The sequence below is a fragment of the Cavia porcellus genome, unplaced genomic scaffold, assembly GCF_034190915.1.
Source record: "Cavia porcellus strain 051 isolate PalLab524CR breed Dunkin Hartley unplaced genomic scaffold, mCavPor4.1 scaffold_1, whole genome shotgun sequence".
Taxonomy (NCBI): domain Eukaryota; kingdom Metazoa; phylum Chordata; class Mammalia; order Rodentia; family Caviidae; genus Cavia; species Cavia porcellus.
In genome coordinates this window covers 107,534,584-107,554,537 of record NW_026947484.1, presented here as the reverse complement: position 1 = coordinate 107,554,537, position 19,954 = coordinate 107,534,584, and the positions used below count along the sequence as shown (strand labels likewise).

Genomic DNA, 19,954 nt, shown 5'->3' with positions numbered 1-19,954 from the left:
AATTCTTTTGGATATATACAAGCAGTGGAATCGCTGGGAAACCACCAGACTGTTTTCCACTGAGACTGTACCATTTTAGATTTCCACCAGAAATGTATTTCTCTATATCCTCATCAACACTTTCTCTTTTCTAGTTAGTTTTGTTTTGCTTTATTTTGTTTTTAAATTTTACTCATTCCAATAAGTGTGAAGTGGTATCTCATTATGGTTTCTTTATTTGTTTGTTTGTTTTTTGAAACTGGGTTTCACTGTGTAGTTCAGGCTGGCCTTGAACTATGTAGCCCAGTCTGGCCTGGAACTTTCAGTGATCCTCCTGCCTCAGCCTCCTAAGTGCTCTGATTATAGGTATGCACCACCACACTTGGCTGCTTTTTCCTTTTTTTTTCAATAAAGATCTTTTATGTCTCATTAAAATATCACAGATTGGTTTTACAATCCAGAAGCTTGTTTCTTTTACATAACTCTGGGATGTTATTCATTTGGCTGCTGAATGGTTCCCTTTTCAGAAACGTAGATAACCATCCAAAAATTTTCTGATGTCCTTATTTTTTACTGTTGTGGCTTGCTGAGTCAATGCAGCCAAATTAAAACAAGTTCAATGTTATTTCCTTCAGAGAGTAGTTCATCCTTCTGGGCTTAAGATACTGAGCAAGCAACACCTGCCCTCTAATGAACTTGGCAAATGTATTTTTCATCAAAGAAATTCCAAGTTTTGACGAGACCCATTCTCCTGAATGACAGTGTTGATGGGGAAGTGAGCATACACAGATCTCATCTTGTAACAGAAGCCCAGTGTAACACTCCTGATCACGTTCTGTGCATGATTATGTCAGTAATCATGTTACTTTCTGTTTCCCCACCATTTGTCAACCCAGAGCCTCTTCCTTTTCTTTCCAAGAAGACTGAGCTCTACACTGATGTGGTTGAAGTCCCTCCACAGGGTTCCTCTGGGGCCCTTCGTGATAACTGTGTGTCCTTTCAGAGTGATGTCTACATTTTCTGGAATGTTGACAGTCTGATTGCTGAGAATAGTCTGCATTCTTGTGGGCGATGCAGCAAAGAGCTGTTTTTTCCTTTTGTTGTTGTTGGTGTTGTTTAGTTGTAGAAGTTCTTTATATATTCTGGATATTAATCCCTTAGACACATAATTTCTAAATATTTCTATCCATTGTATAATTTTTAATTTTCTTTTTATGTGTTCTACACTTTTGGTGTCATGTTTTCCCCTTTTAGTTAAGTTTACACCGTTGATCCTTTTTTTTCTCTAGTGCTACGCACTGAAGCCCGTATCTTATACATCCCTGAGCATTGTTCCACCTCTGAGCTACATCACCTCATCCATTTTCAGTTTGTTTTTTCATATGGTAAAGTGCCATCCCCATTCCTTTGCATGTGGAAATTAGCTAGGTGCTAATTTCCTGTCACCTTTTTGTTGGAAAAAACTATTTTTCCTCTTTGAATGGTCTTGACACCTTTGGCAAAAATCATTTGACCCACCCAGGAGTAATGGTGCTCTTCTATAGTACCAGCTACTAAGCCGGGCATGGCCTCCTGAGTGCTAAAATTAATGCACTGGTGAGACCAAAGCAAGAGGATCGTTGCAAGTTCAAGACCAATCTGGGCTACAAAGTGAGCTCAAGGCCAGCCTGAACTGCACAGTGAGACCCTGTCTCAAAAAAAAATGGTATATATTACCAGCTACCCAGGAGGCTGAGAATTATTGGAATCCAGGAGTTCAAGTCAAACCTGGGCAACAGAGAAAGAGTTCAGCTTACAAAAAACAAATCAGTTAACCATATATATGAGTTAATATCAGACTCATATTCACTTACATTGATCTATATGTCTATCCTCATGCTAACGTTGTACTTTTTTTTTCAGTACTGAGAATTGAACTTAGGGACACTACTACTACACCTACTACACCCGTCCAGTCTTTTTTTTTTTTTTGGCAATAAAATTATTTATTGCATTGTTTTTTATGTTTTCTGGGACACGGTCTCACTTCATGTTGGCCCCTAAGTAGCCCGGGCTGGCCTCAAACTCACAATCCTCCTGCCTCAGCTTCCTGAGTGCTAGGATTACAGGTATATATCATAATACTTAGCTTCCAGCAGTGTTTTTTTGTGGGTTTTTTGGTTTTGCTTTTTGTTTGGTTGGTTGGTTGGGTTTTTTGGTTTTCTTTTCTTTGTCTTTTTGAGACAGGGTCTTGCTATACAGTTCAGGCTGGCCTTAAGCTCATTTTGTAGCCTAGGCTCATCTCGAGCTTGCAGCGATCCTGAGTAACTGGGATTATAGTTGTGCAGCACCGCACCTGGCTCATTTTGTAAACTCTGTGTAGTTTGACATTAAAATAGCCACTGCAGCTCTCTTATAGTTGCTGTTTGCATGTTTTTACCTCCTTTTAATTTCATCTTGTTTATGTCTTTGATCTAAAGTGTGTTTCCTATAAATAGCATATAATTATGTCTTCTTTTGTCATTCTGTAGTCTCACCTTTTTGCTTGGATTATTTAACTTATTTGTATTTTCTGTTATTACTGAGGTGATTAAATTTACATATGCCGTCTGTCTTTGTTTTCGCATTTGTCCTTTGCTGCCTGCCTTTGTATTAAATATAGATTTTCTAGTATAGGCATATCTCAGTGAGATTGTGGATTTTGTTCCAATCACCACAGAGAATAGAATATCCTAGTAAAACAAGTTAAAATATTTGCTTTCCCAAATGAAAGTTACATTACCAGGAATGGTGGTGCATATCTATAATCCCAGCCCTCTGGGAGATTGAGGCAGGAGGATCCACAAGTTAAAGGTAGCTGGGTAACTTAGCAACTTAGTAAGACCTGCCTCAAAATAAAAATGTAACAGGGCTAGAGCTATAACTTGGGGTGAAGGTCCTGGGTTCCACTGCCAGTGATAGGAGGAAAGAAAGAAGAGGAAAGGGCACTTGCTTAGCATGCACAAGGCTCTGGTCGTGTCCTGACATCACATACACAAAAAGCTATGTTTGTGCTGTACAGTGGCTTGCTAAGTGTACAGTACCATTATGTTAAGAAGAAGTAAATAACAAATGTAAAAATCCTGTATGAGATATCAGATGTGGATTATAGATCCCTATAATCCTAATACTCAGGAGGCTGAGGAAAAGGTTTGTAAGTTCAAGGCCATTCTGGGCTACGTAGTGAGTCAGAGGTTAGCATGAGCTGTATAGTTACCTCCTATCTAAAAAAAGTAAATAAATAAAAAAATTTTATGAGCCTGGGGATGTAGCTTAATAGTAGAACACTTGTCTAGCAGTGCAAGACCCTGCATTCAATTTCCTATGCCCTCCATCAAAAAAAAAAGAAAATAAGTAGTTTATAAACTACTAATGATAAGCTGAGCTTTCAGTGAGTCCTAATGTTGTTGGAGGAGGATCTTGCCTCAGTGTTGATGACTACTAGCTGATCAGGGTGGTGGTTGGGGTGGCTATGGCAAATTTTTAAGACAATGGGTTAGAGATATAGTGTAGCACTTCCCTTGCTTGCATAAGGCTTAGAGTTCAGTCCCCAGTTCTAGAGAGAGAGAGAGAGGGAGGGAAGGAAGAAAGGAGAAAGAGACAGACAGATACAGAGAAAGAGGAGATTGAGAGATAGAAAGTTTGCTGCGAGGGGTGGTGGTTCATACCTGTAATCCCAGTACTCAGGAGGCTGAGGTAGGAGAATTGTTGTGAATTGAGGCCGCCTGGGCTACACAGTGAGTTCAAGATCAACTTGACCTACATGGCAAGACCCTGTCTCAAAAAAACAAGTTTGCTGGAATGATTGATACTATTGCTCTTCCTTCACAAAAGATCTCTGTGATGTGTCACGCTGTGTGATAGCACTTACTCACAGCAGATTTTTCAAAATTGGAGTAGGTCCTCTCAAACTCTGCTATTGCTTCATCAACTAGGTTTAGGTAATACTTTAAATGCCTTGTTGTCATTTTGACAGTGTTCACAGTGGCTTTACCAAAAGTAGACTCCATTTCAAGGAAGCACTTTCTGCCGAGAATAGTGACACATGCTTGAAGTCCTAGCCATTTGGTAGATAAGACAGGCAGGCGCTTAGGAGTTCAAGCACTGTTCATTATAATAAGACTGTATGTCTGACAGACAGACAGCTATTCCTTAGTAATTCAGTCAGATCTTCAGATATACTTCTAATTCTAGTTCTCTTGCTGTTTCCACCAAATGCAGTTTACATCCTAAACTGAGGTTTTTGGTTTTTAGGGTTTTGGTTTTTTGGGTTTTGGGTTTTTTGTTTGTTTGTTTGTTTGTTTGTTTTTGTCAGTACTGGGGACTGAACCTACTACCTTGTGTATGACAGGAAAGTACTCCACCATTGAGCTATATTCCCAACCCTGAATCACAAATATTCTTATCGGCATATAGGATAGTGAATCTTTTCCAAAAACTTTCCAATTTATTTTGCTCATATCATCAGAGAAACAACTGTCATAGCAACTATTGTCTTAAGAAATGCATTTTTGTTGTGTTTATAGCACTGGGAAGCCAGCGTAGGGGTTCCTGCATGCTAGGCAAGCACACGACCAGTAGTCTGAAGTCCCAACCCCCCAAAAATATATTCCTTAACTAATAAGGCTTGAAATTCCAAATTAGTCCTTCATCTATAGACTGCAGAATGGATGTTGTATTAGCCAGCATGAGAATAGCATTGCCTTTTCCCTTTTTGCATATGTTAAAAACTCATCTAAAAAAACTCAGTGATTTACTACTATAATTATTAAAGAAGAGAAGAAAGCACAAGAACTAGTTTGCTGTATTAATCTTTTTCCTTTTTATCAGTACCAGGGATCGAACTCACGACTGCCTGCTTGCAAGGCAGGCACTTATCCCGCTGAGCTAAATTGTATTAATCTTCACAACAGTCATTTCTGATTTTCATCATTTCTTCCTATAGATTGAAGTTACCATTTGATTTCATTTCCTTATTCAAATACAACTTTTTCCCCACCTCCCTCCTTCAGGGTGTTCTATAATATTTATGTACCTGTAAATAACACTGCATAAATATTTTTATGCAATTGATTTATAAATCAATTAACAAATGATGTATTCAATTATATTATCTATTGTGGTCTGACCTAGATCCCCAGTCTCCCAAACCAGTGCACGGTGAAGGCTTAAATAAACGAGACAATGATTTCTCAGTATGATTTCTAGGGATTCAGGAGGATCAAAACCCTCTTGCAGAGTTCTTGACTCTGTGGCTATGATGAGCGCTAGGACAAAGAGCTGCTCTGTGCTGCCCACATTTATTCCATCTCCAAACAAAATGCGGAGATACTGAGAAAAGCAGGGGGAAATGAGCAGGACTTTAGGAGTCACTTATAACACTTCTCCAAGTGGTAAATTATGCCAATTTTGGAGAACTGCTTTATCTCCAAGATAACATTTATGGTAGGAGTGAGACTGCAGGAGTGAATGCCTGCAGCTGCAGTCTCTATCTACTTAGTCGGGGTTGGAGCCAGGTGTCCTCCTCTGTGGCCTCATCTTGCCCTTTGAGGTATCTCTGGCCTCACAGGCCACTACAGGCCTCAGCCAGGACCAGTGATTCATAGAGGTTCACTTACTATGAATCAGCTCCCATCACCAGGCAAGGGGCTGAGGCCTAGGACAGACTCACAGATAAACATAGAAAGCCAGTTAGTTAATTTTAAATACTGCTCAGAGCCGCTTTGTAGTGGTCTCCAACAACTGTCCTTTTGGCTACTTATGTAATTATATTTAGTTTGTTCTTGTGAATTTAAATTGTGTGGTGTCACTGTCATCCTTAATAATTTCCTATTAGTTTAGTATTTCTTTTAACAAATCTTGTAACAGTGAACTCAGCTTTTTTTTCTTTCGTTTCTTTTAATCTGAGAAATGTCTTTGTATATATGTTGATTACTTTTTCCTCTCATTGCTGAGACAAAATACCTGACGCACAAAATGAAGGAAGGAAATGTTTATTTAGCTCACTGTTCATGGAGGTTTCAGTCTATAATTAGCTGGCTCCAAGGCAGGGTGGCATGGCAGAAGGCAGCAGTTCATGGCAGTGGAAAAGGATCATGCAAAAGCAAAAAGAGTAAAAAGGGAGGAGTACAGAGAGAAGATCCATTCTGTCCCTTGTATATAGGCTACCCACTGTAATTTGTGTCTGCATGTCTCCACAAAGCCTCATATAATCGTAGAGGCAGGCTTCAAGAATTTGATTCATCATCGAATGCTGGAATTATAAGTGCGTGTGTATTTTATTGGGATTGAGACTAGGGCTGTAGCACTGAGGTCCTTCCCAGCCCTTTTTGAGATGGGACCTCACTAATTGCCCAAACTGAGCTTGAACTTCTTGTTCTCCTGCCTCAGCCTCCCAAAATGTAAGGATTACAGGCATGTACTACTGTTGTTTGGGGGGGTGTTTTTTTTTGTTTTTTGAGATAGGGTGTCACTATGCAGTTCAAGCTGGCCTTGGGCTCACTTTGTAGCCCAGGCTGGTCTCAAACTTGCAAATGATTCTCCTGCCTCAGCCTCCCAAATGCAGGGATTACAGGAATGTACTGATGCTTTTGAAAGACAGTATAAGACAAAGTATAAGATTCTAGGTTAGGCCAGGCACTTGGCTCAGTGGTATAAGCATCTTCAAAACCAGACAATAGGGAAGTCATTAATGGCTGTCAGAGAGTCTCTCCTTCTCTTCAAAATAGCTATCCATTCTTTCATGTATATTGAAGTTCAACAAAACAAAACAGGTGGGGGGGGGTTCCCCAGCACTCCAGGTCCCAGTAAGTACTGGAGGCCTCCGTCCTGGGCCACTGGAGCCTGCCATGCTCACAGCTGCTCACCATGAGGGAGGAGTTGTTTCAAGCTGTTTCTTTCTAATGAATTGACCATTTCACTACCCAAGTTCTGAAATGGCCAACAGATCATAGAAAGACATCTCTTTAGGCTCCTGCTTGAAACCAACAGCATCACAAAGCTGCCGGCCTTGATTCAGGGCCAGTTTTCTTATTTTTCATGGATCAAAATTACTCCTTGTTTGCCTGTTTATTTGCTTTTTAGGCTAGGTCTTACTGTGTAGTGCATGCTGGCCTTGAACTCACTAATGTAGCCCAGGCTGGCCTTGAACTTCCACAATCCTCCTGCCTCAGCCTCCCAAGTGCTGGGTTTACAGGTATGCACCACCATGGCCAGCCTTATTCCTTCTTTGTATGTTTCAGCATTTTAGATAATATATAAGTGGATACTAGTCCTTCTCCTTACTCAGGGGTTGTTGTGATTGCTTGATAGCTGAAGTAGGTCTGTAAAGCCTGTAATGTACAACTTCTACCATCATTGCTCAGAGTTTTTCATCCTTTTATGTTTTAGTTTGTATGCTGCCACTTTATTAGTCAAAAGTTGTGTTTCATGGGCTGGGTCATGCACAACTGTAATCCCAGCACTTGGGAGGCTGAGGCAGGAGGATCACAGCAAATTTGAGGCAAACCTGGACTACATACTAAGTTCAAGGCCAGCCTGAACTACATAGCAGAGAAAATAGTTGTACTTACACTTCTTTGTTTGTTTTTTGTTTTTGAGACAGGGTCTCATTATGTACCCCAGGCTGGCCTCAAACTCATGGCAATCCTTCTACTGCAGTCTCCAGAGTACTGGGATTATAGGTGTGTCCACTATCCCTGGAAAACTCCTTTAAACAATTAGAATTTTTTTCCCTTTACTATTAGATATGTATGATATATGACCTTTGATGCAGCTACCAAAATTCAGACAGCTTACCTGTTTGGTTTTTTGCTGTGTGCGCGAGAAAGAGCAAGAGGAAGGCAAACAGGCCTTTATTGAGGGTCCAAGAGGGCTGCTGAGGAGATGCCTGCAGCCTTCAAAATCCTCAGTAACAATCACTGCCTTTTTATCTGGAACCTAACAGAGGCGGAGCTAAATGGGTGGGCGAATGACGCACTGACAGCCGGTAGGAGGAGCCTCTGCACATCAGAAAAGAGTTGACTTGCGGGTTTGCGAAATTAACACAAGGGGGCGCTGTCTGGCAGCGCCTACATTAGAAAAAACCTGTTACCTTTGATGGGGTTTTTGTTTTTTTTGTTTTTTGTCTTTTTCATTTTTATTGGTACCGGGGATTGAACTCACGACCGCCTGCTTGCAAGGCAGGTACTTATGCCGCTGAGCTAAATCCCCAGCCCCTTGATGGGGTTTTTTTAGTACATACTTTTAGTACATAATGTTTACATTTCTTTTGTGGAGAAATATTGTGTACATAACTTTTTTTGGAGACAGGGTCTCACTATCATAATTCAGACTGGCCTCAAACTCATAGTGATCTTCCTGCCTCAGCCTCCCAAGTGCTAGAATTATAGGCTTGCACCATCATTCTGGCTTTAACACACTTTAATTCCTTTTTTCATCCCCTTTCCCTCCCTCTCATTTTGTTTCCTCTTCCCATTTAAGAAAAATCTATCCCCTTTTCTTTCATTTTTGTTTTTAAAGCTGGGGGCTTGCTATATTGTCCAATCTGGCCTTGAACTTTTGGTCTTAGCCAGAGATCCTTCTGCTTCAGTCTCCCTGTAGCGGTAACTACAGGCATGGGCACCATGTCCAGTCAAGGAGCTTGTATTTTTACCTCACATTCAGCAACAGCCTGGTAGCTTAGAAATTCCCTCTATAATTCCTTCTGAGAAAGAGTACCCTTGAGCCAGAGTGCCAGTGATGTACATAGTTTTAATTTTTAACCTTGTCATCCTGAAAATTTACCCTAGAGTAGCTTATCACTGTATTCAGTGTTTGGCTGGACGTTGTGCTTAATCGTCTAATTCTAGGGAAGCTTCTACCCTTTGTTAATGGATCTTTGTGTGGCCAGGGGAATATTTTCAAGTTGAGCTTGTATTCTACTTGATTCCTGATGGGTACAGCTTACTGCAAACACACAGCATTCCCAACCCCCAGGATTGACCATGATCCCAAGAAGGTTTATCTGGCTTTGTTTCTCTAGTTGTGCCTCTTTAAGAAAGTTTTGTCCTTCACTTTTTGCTGCAAGTACCATGGAACTACCAACACCCTCCTGACTTCACAATCAAGATCTCCATGGTTGGGCTGGGGATATAGCTCAGCAGTACAGCCCCTGTCTGGCAAGTGTGAGATTGTGAGTTAGTGCCCTGGTACCGAAAAAAGGGGGCAGGGAGACCTCCATGGTTTTCAACAACACCCTTGGGCATAGAATCCACACACTGTTCCAGATAGAGTCAGTTTTCTAAGTCAAAACAGAAGTCTTCATCTTTCAGGCCTGGCTTTCTCCTGAGAAAATCTGCACTGCACTGGAGCTAGGGAGGAGACAGTGGCCAACTTCTGGAGTGATACCACGTCGCTCCATGAGCAGATGCTAGGCGTGTAAGGGTAGTAGCCCCCAGTCTTTTTGGCTTGGCTGTTCTAGGGCAAAAATCATCAAGTGAGTTGGAATGGAGCCATTAGAGCCCCAACATTGTCAGCCTATTACCCCTAGAATAGATCTTCTGCTCTGTTAGGAGAAAGGAACTTCAGTCTTCTCAGCTTCACCCAACCCAAATAGAACATCTGGAAAAGAAATCATCCAGAAGAGACTGCTGTCCTGAAGAGAATTCAAAAATACATGAATATGCCAGGCTTGGTGGCACACCTGTAATCCCAGCATTCAGAAGGCTGAGGAACTTTGAGGCTGGGCTACATAGTGAGTTCAAGGATGGCCTGAACTATATAGCAAGACTTTGTCTCAAAAAACTGGAAAAGCTGGACATAGTGGCACACCTGTAATCCCTGCACTCAAGAGACTGACCCAGGAAGACCACCAGGAGTTCACAGCCACACTGATTTCAAGACCAGCCTGCATTACTTAGTGAGACTGTCTCTCAAAAACAGAAAAAAAAAAAAGATTGACACTGTCATGAAGGCTCAACCTCTAATCCCAGCACTCAGGAAGCTGAGGCAGGAGCATCACCAAGAGTTTGAGGACAGTCTGGGCTACATACTGAATTCAGGGCCAACCTGAATTACGTATAATGAGACCCTGTCTCAAAAGTAGTCAGGCATGGTGGCCTGTAATCCCAGCACTTTAAAAGATTGAGACAGAGGGGCTGGGGATTTAGCTCAGCGGCATAAGCGCCTGCCTTGCAAGCAGGCAGTCGTGAGTTCGATCCCTGGTACGATAAAAACGAAAATGACAAAAAAAAAAAAAAAAAAGATTGAGACAGAATTTGTTAAATTCAAATTCAGCCTGGGCAATTTAGTGATTTAGCAAGATATTGTCTCAAAATAAAAAGGGGCTAAGGATGTAGCTCAGTGTAAAGACCTTGGATTCAATCATCCATACTGGGGATGGTATCACAGAAAGTATCACAGAACAGTGATACAGAAACAGTATCACAGAAAAGGCATTACAAGAACAGAAATAAAATCGAATAATATTAACATTACGAAATAACATTATTTTCTTAGTGTTCTTTGTCTGGTTTTGGATTTGGTTTTTTTGAGACAGGGTCTCACTATGCAGTTCAGGCTGGCCTCAGTCTAGCAGCGGTCCTCCTGCCGCAGCCTCGCAAATGCTGGAATTACAAGTGTGCACCACCATAGCATCCTTTTTTTTTTTTTTTTTTTTTTTTTTAAAGGTAGTAAGATACAACAAAACAAGACAGAACAAAGCCAAGACAATGTAGTGAAACTGGTACAGAAGTTCAGAGCAGGATACCGGGATAACAGTATTAGGTACCATAGCATATCTTTTTATCTTCATAATAGTTGTCCATTCAATCAGGTACAGCAAAATCAGGTTTCTTTTTTTTTTTTTTTTTTTTTTTTTTTTTTTGTCTTTTTCCTTTTTATCGGTACCAGGGATCGAACTCACAACTGCCTGCTTGCAAGGCAGGTACTTATGCCACTGAGCTAAATCCCCAGCCCCTGGTACAGCAAAATCAAACTAAAAATAGAACAATATAAAACCTATCAAAACAGAACATTGAGTAGAGCAAAACAGTTAATTAGAACAAAGCAAAACAGTGAAAACAATACTTGCCTTCAAAGAGAAGATGGAAGGAAATCCACCATATTTTCTGTATTGCATATTGTCATCTTCCCAAGAGATGCTCAGACCTCTGGCCACAGGTCAGCATAATCAACCAAACAATGCAAGCATTTAGTTGCTTTATGTGCCATAAATGCTATCAACTCCGGCTGACCTCAAAACCATCCAGGTGCTAAAGGTAGGGGGCAGAAATGTTTGATTCTCACGGGAGACACTGCCCTGTGTCTCCCTGGCACGCCTGCTGCTCATGTGCATCACCGCTGCTTACCAGGGTGGCTGGCTCGCTGCTTTCCTGCTCAGCCCCTGACGTTCCAACATGGCTGGATCTTGGGAGATGCTGACTTGTTCTTTCCCTGGCACACCCAGTCTGCCTGGCATCCTTGACATTTTTTGAAGGTGGTTTGATGGGAAATGTGGCTGAAGTCAAAACTACAATATAGCTTCTAACCAGACCCAGGGACTGCAAATGAGCCTTCTCAAGACCCCAGAAGCTGGATACCAAACAGTGGCCCTTGCCTCCTCTGAACACTTTGATTTATTTATTTATTAATGCATTATATTATTTATGGATCAGTCTGTCTGCAGGTTGGGTGAGGGAGGAATGAGAGCTGGGTGGGGTGGTTTAGCAAATCCTGACAGGGCTCTCTGTCCCTGTGTCATCCCCAGCTCCCCATCCTGGGCTCTGCCTCTCCTGTCTCCCACAAACTTTTTTACAGATTTGCTCTCGCCGAAGAAAAACTTGTTTCATTCTGGTTTCATTGTAGTTTTGAGTGATCGTGGCTACCTCTTCACCTCTGATTTCATCAGTGGCATCTACACAGACAAAAAATAAATAGCTGGGCATGGTAACTGACACCTGCAATTCCAGGACTCAGGAGGCTGAAACAGGAGGAGTACTGCAAGTTTGAGGCAAGGCTGAGCTCATAGTGAATTGAAGACCAGTCTAAATTACAGGTTGAGACCCTGTCTCAAAAAACAAACAAACAAAAATAATAATAACAGAGGGAAAGAGGGATTGAAGGGAGGGGAGGAAAGGGAGGAAGGAGAATGGGAAAAAACAAGAGGCAAGATGTATCAGGTACAAACTCCCTATGATGAATGTTACCATTATGTATATCTAAAATATTATGTAATAAAATAAAAAGTTAAAAAAAAAAAAAAAGCAAAAGTCAAGTGTAGTAGTATATACCTGGACTGCCAGCACTTGGGGGGCTGAGTCATAAGGATCACAGCCAGCAGTTAGAGGCCAGACACAGTGAGTTCAAGGCCAGCATGAAATACATAGTGAAACTCTGTCTCAAAAAAATAAAAATAAAAAGCATAAAATAGATTGAGGAATAAATAAAGATCATTCCTTTATGAATGGAGACTATGCTTTTCAAATTTTAACTACTTAAGTTTCCAAATAAATTGGTTAGTCTTTTTGTTCTTTCTTTCTGTTCATTATATCGTATTTCTTTTCCCCATAGGTGAGACCTGGAACCCCTTCAAATTACAGTACCAGCTGAGAAATGTTCGAGAGCGAATTGCAAAGAACCTAGTAGAGAAGGGTATTCTAACTACTGAGAAGCAGAATTTCCTGCTGTTTGACATGACTACTCATCCAGTGACCAATATGACAGAGAAACAGCGACTAGTGAAAAAACTTCAAGATAGTGTGCTGGAGCGGTGGGTCAATGACCCTCAGCGTATGGACAAGCGAACACTGGCGCTCCTGGTGCTGGCCCACTCTTCCGATGTGCTGGAGAATGTCTTCTCCTCTCTGACAGATGACAAGTACGATGTGGCAATGAATCGAGCCAAGGACCTAGTAGAACTGGACCCTGAAGTAGAGGGGACAAAGCACAGTGCCACAGAGATGATCTGGGCTGTACTGGCAGCCTTTAATAAATCCTAGAGCCAGCAGGTAACGTCCTGTGTTTCTCCTGCTGGCTGATGACTGTTAGAAATCCATCCATCACTGGGTTTAGGTGATGAAATTTCATCTTTATGTTTTTGTTCTTATTTTTTGTTTGCTTGTTCCTTTGTTTTTGAACTTTCTTTTTAATCAGACTCATTTGGGGAAAGCAACTTTAGTTCTTCTCCAAAGACCTTGAAACCATTATAAGCAGACTTTACTTCTTCCTGTACTTCCACTCCATACACACACACACCCAATAAATATTTTCTCCCATTTCTTGTTTTAGTTCTTCCAGTGTGCTTTTGGATAAATGAGAAACTGAATAACAGATTTGGAGCTTGCAAGTAATAGTATGTGAATGAGATGAAAAGCAAACCATTTATTATATTTTTCTAAGTTTGTTTTCTAAAATATGTGTTTGATAGCCTTTATCTCTCATATTCTGCTAAAAAAAAAATTTGAAAAATCGATCCTTTTCAAAAAAGCAGGGGCTGGGGATTTAGCTCAGCAGCATAAGCACCTGCCTTGCAAGCACATGGTCGCGAGTTCGATCCCCAGTACCGATAAAAAAATAAAATAAAAATTTTTTTAAAAAAGAGCAGTGTGCCATACATGTCAGCACACACCTGTAATCCCAGCACACACTGCAAATTCTAGGCCAGCCTGAACTGCATAGTGAAACCCTACTCTAGAAAATAAAAATAACAGGGCTGGGGATTTAACTCAGTGGCATAAGCACCTGCTTGAAAAGTGTGAGGTCATGAGTTTGATCCCCAGTACCAAAAATAAATAAAAGAGAAGCAATGAAAATGAATCTAATTTTTATTTATTTATTCATTTATTTATTTTTGGTACCAAAGATCGAACTCAGGACCTCACACTTGTCAGGCAGGCACATATGCCACTGAGCTAAATCCCTGGCCCTTAAAGCTAATCTTTGAAGCAATCTCTGAAATTGTAAATCCTGCTAATGATTCTCTCATCTGAGGTTTTTTCATAGGGATTTCACAGTATATATTCTATACTCCTTAATGTGATCCTGGTCCCCTTACTCATTAAAAATCTAAATGGAAAAAAAATATTTTTTTTTACTTCCTCCTTCATGCAGACTACATTACTTGTACGAAGAGCTCGGTGTGGTGGCTCACGCCTGTAATCCCAGCATTCGGGAGGCTGAGGTGGGAGGATCTTTGTGAGTTTGAGACCAGCCTGGGCTACAAAGTGAGCTCAAGGCCAGCCTGAACTGTATAGTAAGACCTTGTCTCAAAAAAAATAAAAACTTGTAGGAAGGGTGATACCATAAAAATTTCCATCTTTTAACACAACTGTGCTGTTTCTTCCAGACTGCTTCACATGTCTGCTGTGACTGGATTGAGGAAACTAAGTTTCACCCACTGATATCAGCACCCTGAGTGCAGACAGTATTTCCACACGCCATATCGTCCCTGTGCTAAGGACTTTATAGTATAACAAATTGATTTTCAAGACCATACTGATATAAAATCTAGAACTGTGGAATATAAAGAGGAAAGCCTGGCATGGTGACACACGTCTGTTATCCCAGCACTTAGGAGGCTGAGGCAGAAGAATCTTGGCAAATTTGAGACCAGCCTGTGCTACAAAGTGAGCCCAAGGCCAGCCTGAACTGCATAGTGAGACCCTGTCTCAAAAAGACAAAAAAAGGCTGGTCTGAGTGCAGTGGTGTTTACAACTAATTGATCACAACTAGTTACAGAGTTCTTTGTTCCTCCACTCCCACTGCTTCACTTGACTAGCCTAAAAAATAAAGACCAAAAAAAAAAAGTCAAACTGTCATATTTTCATATCTGTTGACCACTACAATGAAACAAGTTGTCGGGCTGGGGATTTAGCTCAGCAGCATAAAAGCACCTGCCTTGGAAGCAGGCAGTTGTGAGCTCGATCCCCGGTACCAATAAAAAGGAAAAAGACAAAAAAAAAAAAAAGAAACAAGTTGTCAAAGGGCTAATACAAATGACTTAGATCTGATATCAAAACCTCTAGATCAGAAATCAAATGATTATAATGTTGTATCCTCACCTGAAACTACATAGCCCCACAAAAATTTCTCAACTGAACATACTTTACTTCAGATTTTTCAAAGATATGAATAGAAGCCAGATATAGTGGCACATACCTGTAATCCCAGCACTCAGAAGGCTAAAGCAGGTGAATCAATGAAAGTTCAAAGCCATCCTGGGCAACATAGTGAGATCCTGTCTCCAAAGAAAAAAAAGTTATAATAAAGAGAATATGGGCTGGGGATTTAGGTCAGTAGCATAGATGCCTGCCTGGCAAGCACAAGGTCATGAGTTCAATCCCCAGTAACCAAAAAAAAAAAAAAAAAAAAAAGTGGGGGTAATAAAGATCCAGTCTAGCCAGGCATGGTGGCAATCCCTGTAATCCCAGCACTTGGGAGGCTGCAGCAGGAGGATTGCTAAGAGTTCAAGGCCAATCTGAACATAGTGAGATATCTCAAAAAACAAAAACAAAAAATTTTCAATCTGGCTCTCTAAATGTGCAAAAGCCAGTCCATATGTTGTCTCTACCAGACTTTGCTTTTCTTTCCATTTAAACAATCTGGCATGAGTTGAAACCAGGCTTTCCTGTGTTCCAACTTGACTGGGGGATAGAAGTTGAGTTATTTCTTGCAACTCTTACCCAATGTTTATTTTGTATATTGTATCTCAGCAGGATGTCTTCATTTTAAATCTACATAATGTTCATGCCAAATCTGCTGTCTCATTCAATGCATATGCCCTTTATAATTCTCTATACTAAAGTCAGTTACTGTCTCTGCAGTTTTATAACTGCATTTATTTTAATTAGGATAAAACTTTTCACCCAAGGCTGATAATGCCTCTTGTCTTGCACTAACATACCAGCCTTTTTTTCTTTTGCTTTTTTGTCATATGTAGAAAATGAAACATGTAAAAATACTATCATTAGGGGGCTGGGGATTTAGCTCAGCGGCATAAGCACCTGCCTTGCAAGCAGGCGGTTGTGAGTTCGATCCCTGGTACTGATAAAAATGGAAAAGACCAAAAAAAAATACTATCATTAGACTGGAAGTACACACATGTAATTCCAGCTTCTAGCACTGGTGAGGCTGAGATAGGAGGATCACTGCAAGTTCAAGGTCAGCCTGGGCTACAAAGTGAATTCAAGGCCAGCCTGAATGGCATAGCAAAAACTTGTCTCAAAAAAAAAAAAAAAAAAAAACCACAAAACTACCATTATAACACATATGGATAACTGGGGGACAGAACACAGCAATGCTAACCAAATGCCAGCTAATGTCATAAAATCTAAATTCTGTCTTCATCTCTGTCAAAATAAGTTACCCAGTTATACCATATTACTCTGAAAATAATTAGTGTGGTCCGCCTCCCTAAGATCTACTTGCAAGCAACACCTTAAATGTACCTAAGAGCTGAAAACCTTAAGTTCCAAGTGTGGGTAACCATTCATATACCTAACTATACCAGCGTAAATAATGTAAGAGTTAGCAACAGGTAAAATACAGACCCAGGCATGGTGGTTCACACCGGTAATCCTAGCACTCAAGAGGCTCTGGCAAGGGAGTCATCATGAGTTCCAGGCCAGTATGAGCTACATAGTTCAAGGTCAGCCTGAACTGCATAGTGAGATCCTGCCTCAACAAATAACAAACAAGAAAATTAAAAATATATTGTGCTTATAGTTGAATTCTTCTTTCTTTAGAATGTCTATAGCACAAGAATAAGAAATGTATTTACTAAGGGTTGATTATACTTCACTGTTCTTTATTTTAAAAGCCAAGGGGCTGGGGATTTAGCTCAGTGGCATAAGTACCTGCCTTGGAAGCAGGCAGTCGTGGGTTCGATCCCTGGTACTGATAAAAAGGAAAAAGACAAAAAAAAAAAGTCAAAAGCACTGTTCCCATAAATCATGCACTTTATACAGTGTTTTTTTGGTTTTTTTGTTTTGTTTTGTTTTGTTTTGTTGTATTTTTCCCAGTACCAGGGATTGAACTCACGACCACACACTTGCAAGGCAGGTGCTTATGCCGCTGAGCTAAATCCCCAGCCCCATATACAGTGTTTTTTTGTTTTTTGTTTTTCTCTTTTCTTTTCTTTTCTTTTCTTTTGTTGGTACCAGGAATTGAACTCAGAATCTCACACTTGCCGGGCAGCACTGTGCCACTGAGCTAAATCCTCAGCCATACAATGTTTTTTAAATAATCTTATAGAAGGGATGCAGCTCAGTGGCATAGCGCCTGCCTGGCAAGAGTGAGGTCCTAAGTTTGATTCCTGGTAGAAAACAAAAAAAGTTAAAATATGTTGCAAAGAAGACCTTTGTACTTTGATGCATTTCTACATCCTGCCTGAACTTGTGAGTAGTGTGAAGGTACCTTGCCAAAATGTACATTCCCACCAACTCACTTTCTGGAGTTAGGATTTAGGAAGCTGCATTTTATTTTATTTTATTATTTTTGGTGTTACTGGGGATTGAACTTTTGCACTGAGTTACCAGGCCAGTCCTTTTTTATTTTGAAAGTCTTGCTAAATTGCTAAATTGCTCAGTTTGAATTCAAATGTGTAATCTTTCTTCGCCAGTCTCCTGGAATTAGAGATGACATTAGAGACACACACCACCATAACCAGTTCCACAAGCTTTTTTTTTTTTTTTTTTTTAAGCAGGATGCCTCTGTGTAGTTCAGGCTGGCCTTGAACTCTCAGTGATCCTCCTGCCTCAGTTTCTTTTGTTCTGGCATACACCAACAGGCTCAATATTCTAGAAGCTGCATTTTAAACAAACTCTAAAAGTTTACATGATAAATTTTGAAAACATTACTCTATATTTTATTGCCCATAATCCATTAAAAACCATTAAGTACTTTACCAATTGGATTATACTTGCTAGGTACTGACAAAAGATTGTATAAGACATAATTCAATTACCAAGACCACAAACTAAATAACAAGATATTTTGTGATAAATGCTCAAGTAGAAACATGAACTTAATATTTGGAAGCATTAAACAATAATAATAGGAGCTGGGGGGGTTAGCTCAGCAGCACAAACACCCGCTTGACAAGCACAAGGTCCTGAGTTCAATCCCCTGTACCAAAAAAACCATAATAATCCCAGAATTTGAGAAGCTGAGACAGGAGGATCATTGTGACTTCAAGGCTAGCCTGGACTACATAGTAAGACTCTGTCTTGAAAAAGAAGAAAGAAAGAGAGAGAAAGAAAGGAAGGAAGGGAGAAAGAAAGAAAAAGAAAGGAAAGAAAGAAAGAAAGAAAGAAAGAAAGAAAGAAAGCAGTAACCAAGTGTGGTGACTTACATCTATAATCCTAACTAGGGCCAAGGATTTAGCTCAGCGGCATAAACACCTGCTTTGCAAGTACACAATTGTGAGTTTGATCGCTGGTACCAAAAATAATATATATGTATAATCTCAACTAGTCAGGTTGAGGCAGGAGGTTCCAACTTCCAGGCCTGAACAGGGCAACTAAGCAAAACCCTATCTCAAAAAGGAGAGAACCCTAATTGGATGTAGCTCAGTGGTAGAGTACCCCCTGGATTTGATCCCCAGTGACAAAAAGAATGCAAACAGAAACATTCTTCCTGGGACTATTAGGGAAGACTGAGGAATTATGTTTCTTTACGGGGCATATAATATACTGAGCACTTTTCTTGTGAGGTACTATGACAAAAACTATATCTCATTTGTTTCTCACAGTACTATAAAACTATAAACAAGATCTTTAAAGAAAATTCAGGAAAGTCATGAGACTTTGGGGCTGGGGATTTAGCTCAGTGGCATAAGCGTTTGCCTGGCAAGTGCAAGGTCATGAGTTTGATCCCTAGTACCAAAAAAAAGTCATGAGGCTTGCCAGAAAACTCACTGTAGAGTTTCAGCTCCAATACAGGCTTGTAACCACAATACTCTGCTACCTCCATTTGAACTGAGTCTTAAAGGATCTTTGTCTTAAAGGATCTTAAAGGCTGAAAAAAATGAGTCACAGCTGTATTTAAGGAAAGGAAAATAATATGTATAAAATAATTGGCTGGCCAGGTATGGTGGCACTGTAATCCTAGCACTTGGGAAGCTGAGGCAGAAGGATCATTTGAGACGGCAGTTTTGAAACCAGCCTGGGCTACAACATGAGCTCAACACCAGCCTGAACTGCATAGGGAAACCTTGTCTCAAAAGAGCCCCCCGCTAAAAATTGGCTGTATCCTAGAATTTCATGAAAATGTATACTTTTGTGTATATCCTGAAAATAGTCTGAAGCAATATACAAGTTATAGCCTAAATAGAGGCATCTGGTTATGTTAGTGTTTTTTGCTTTGTTTTGTTTTTGTTCTTTGACACAGGGTCTCACTATGTAGCCCAGGCTGGCCTCAAAGTCATGGTGATCCTCCTGCTTAGCTACCCAAGTGCTGGGGTTACAGGCGTGTGCCACCATGCCAGGCATATATGCTGTTATTTGACACACAATCTCATTGTGTTGTCTAGGCTGGCCTTGAAATCTTAGCTTCAAATAGTTTTCCTTCCCAGCCTCTCAAGTAGCGAAGGCTCAGGGGTGTACCACCACCACAACAAAGCCAAACAAAGATTTCTCAGACTGGAAAATTGCATTTTTGTTGTTGTTGTTTCAAATCTTTTTGTTTACCTTAATTTGTCCTTTTCTGATGCTTTTATTTCTGTAGAACTCACTTTCTGATACATTTCCCTCTTCCTTAGTAACTTCTGTTAGCCTTGTTAGTTTTGCATTTTCTTGCCATTGCACAGCTGCACTGTGCCTTCCCATGCTGCTGCTTGCTCTTCAGCTCCCCACAGACTTGCTGAGCTGGTGGCACATGGCTCGTGTCTTCTTGGGTTGAGGTTTTCTTTGACTCTTGGTGCAAACGGACCGAGAGCTTGGTCACAGTACTGCCTGCTGCATTGCTAGTGTGCAGTGGGATC

The 19,954-nt window shown here is 40.6% G+C and overlaps 1 protein-coding gene, 1 non-coding gene and 1 pseudogene across 3 annotated transcripts in view; 1 reads left to right on the top strand and 2 right to left on the bottom strand.

Moving 5' to 3' along the window:
* Positions 1-13,250, top strand: part of Golph3l (golgi phosphoprotein 3 like) — a 31,749-nt gene extending 18,499 nt beyond the window's left edge. For both annotated transcript variants that reach the window (XM_003478886.5, XM_063252871.1), the window contains exon 5: positions 12,547-13,250. In XM_003478886.5, coding sequence (XP_003478934.2) covers positions 12,547-12,974 — 428 coding nt within the window. In that variant the 3' untranslated portion in view covers positions 12,975-13,250. The remainder of the gene's footprint in view (positions 1-12,546) is intronic.
* Positions 472-1,039, bottom strand: LOC100716034 (large ribosomal subunit protein uL6-like; annotated as a pseudogene).
* On the bottom strand, positions 6,885-7,021 carry LOC111754328 (small nucleolar RNA SNORA2/SNORA34 family). The gene has a single exon (XR_002789031.1). It is a non-coding gene; the product is annotated as a small nucleolar RNA SNORA2/SNORA34 family (small nucleolar RNA).
* Positions 13,251-19,954: the final 6,704 nt, after the last annotated feature.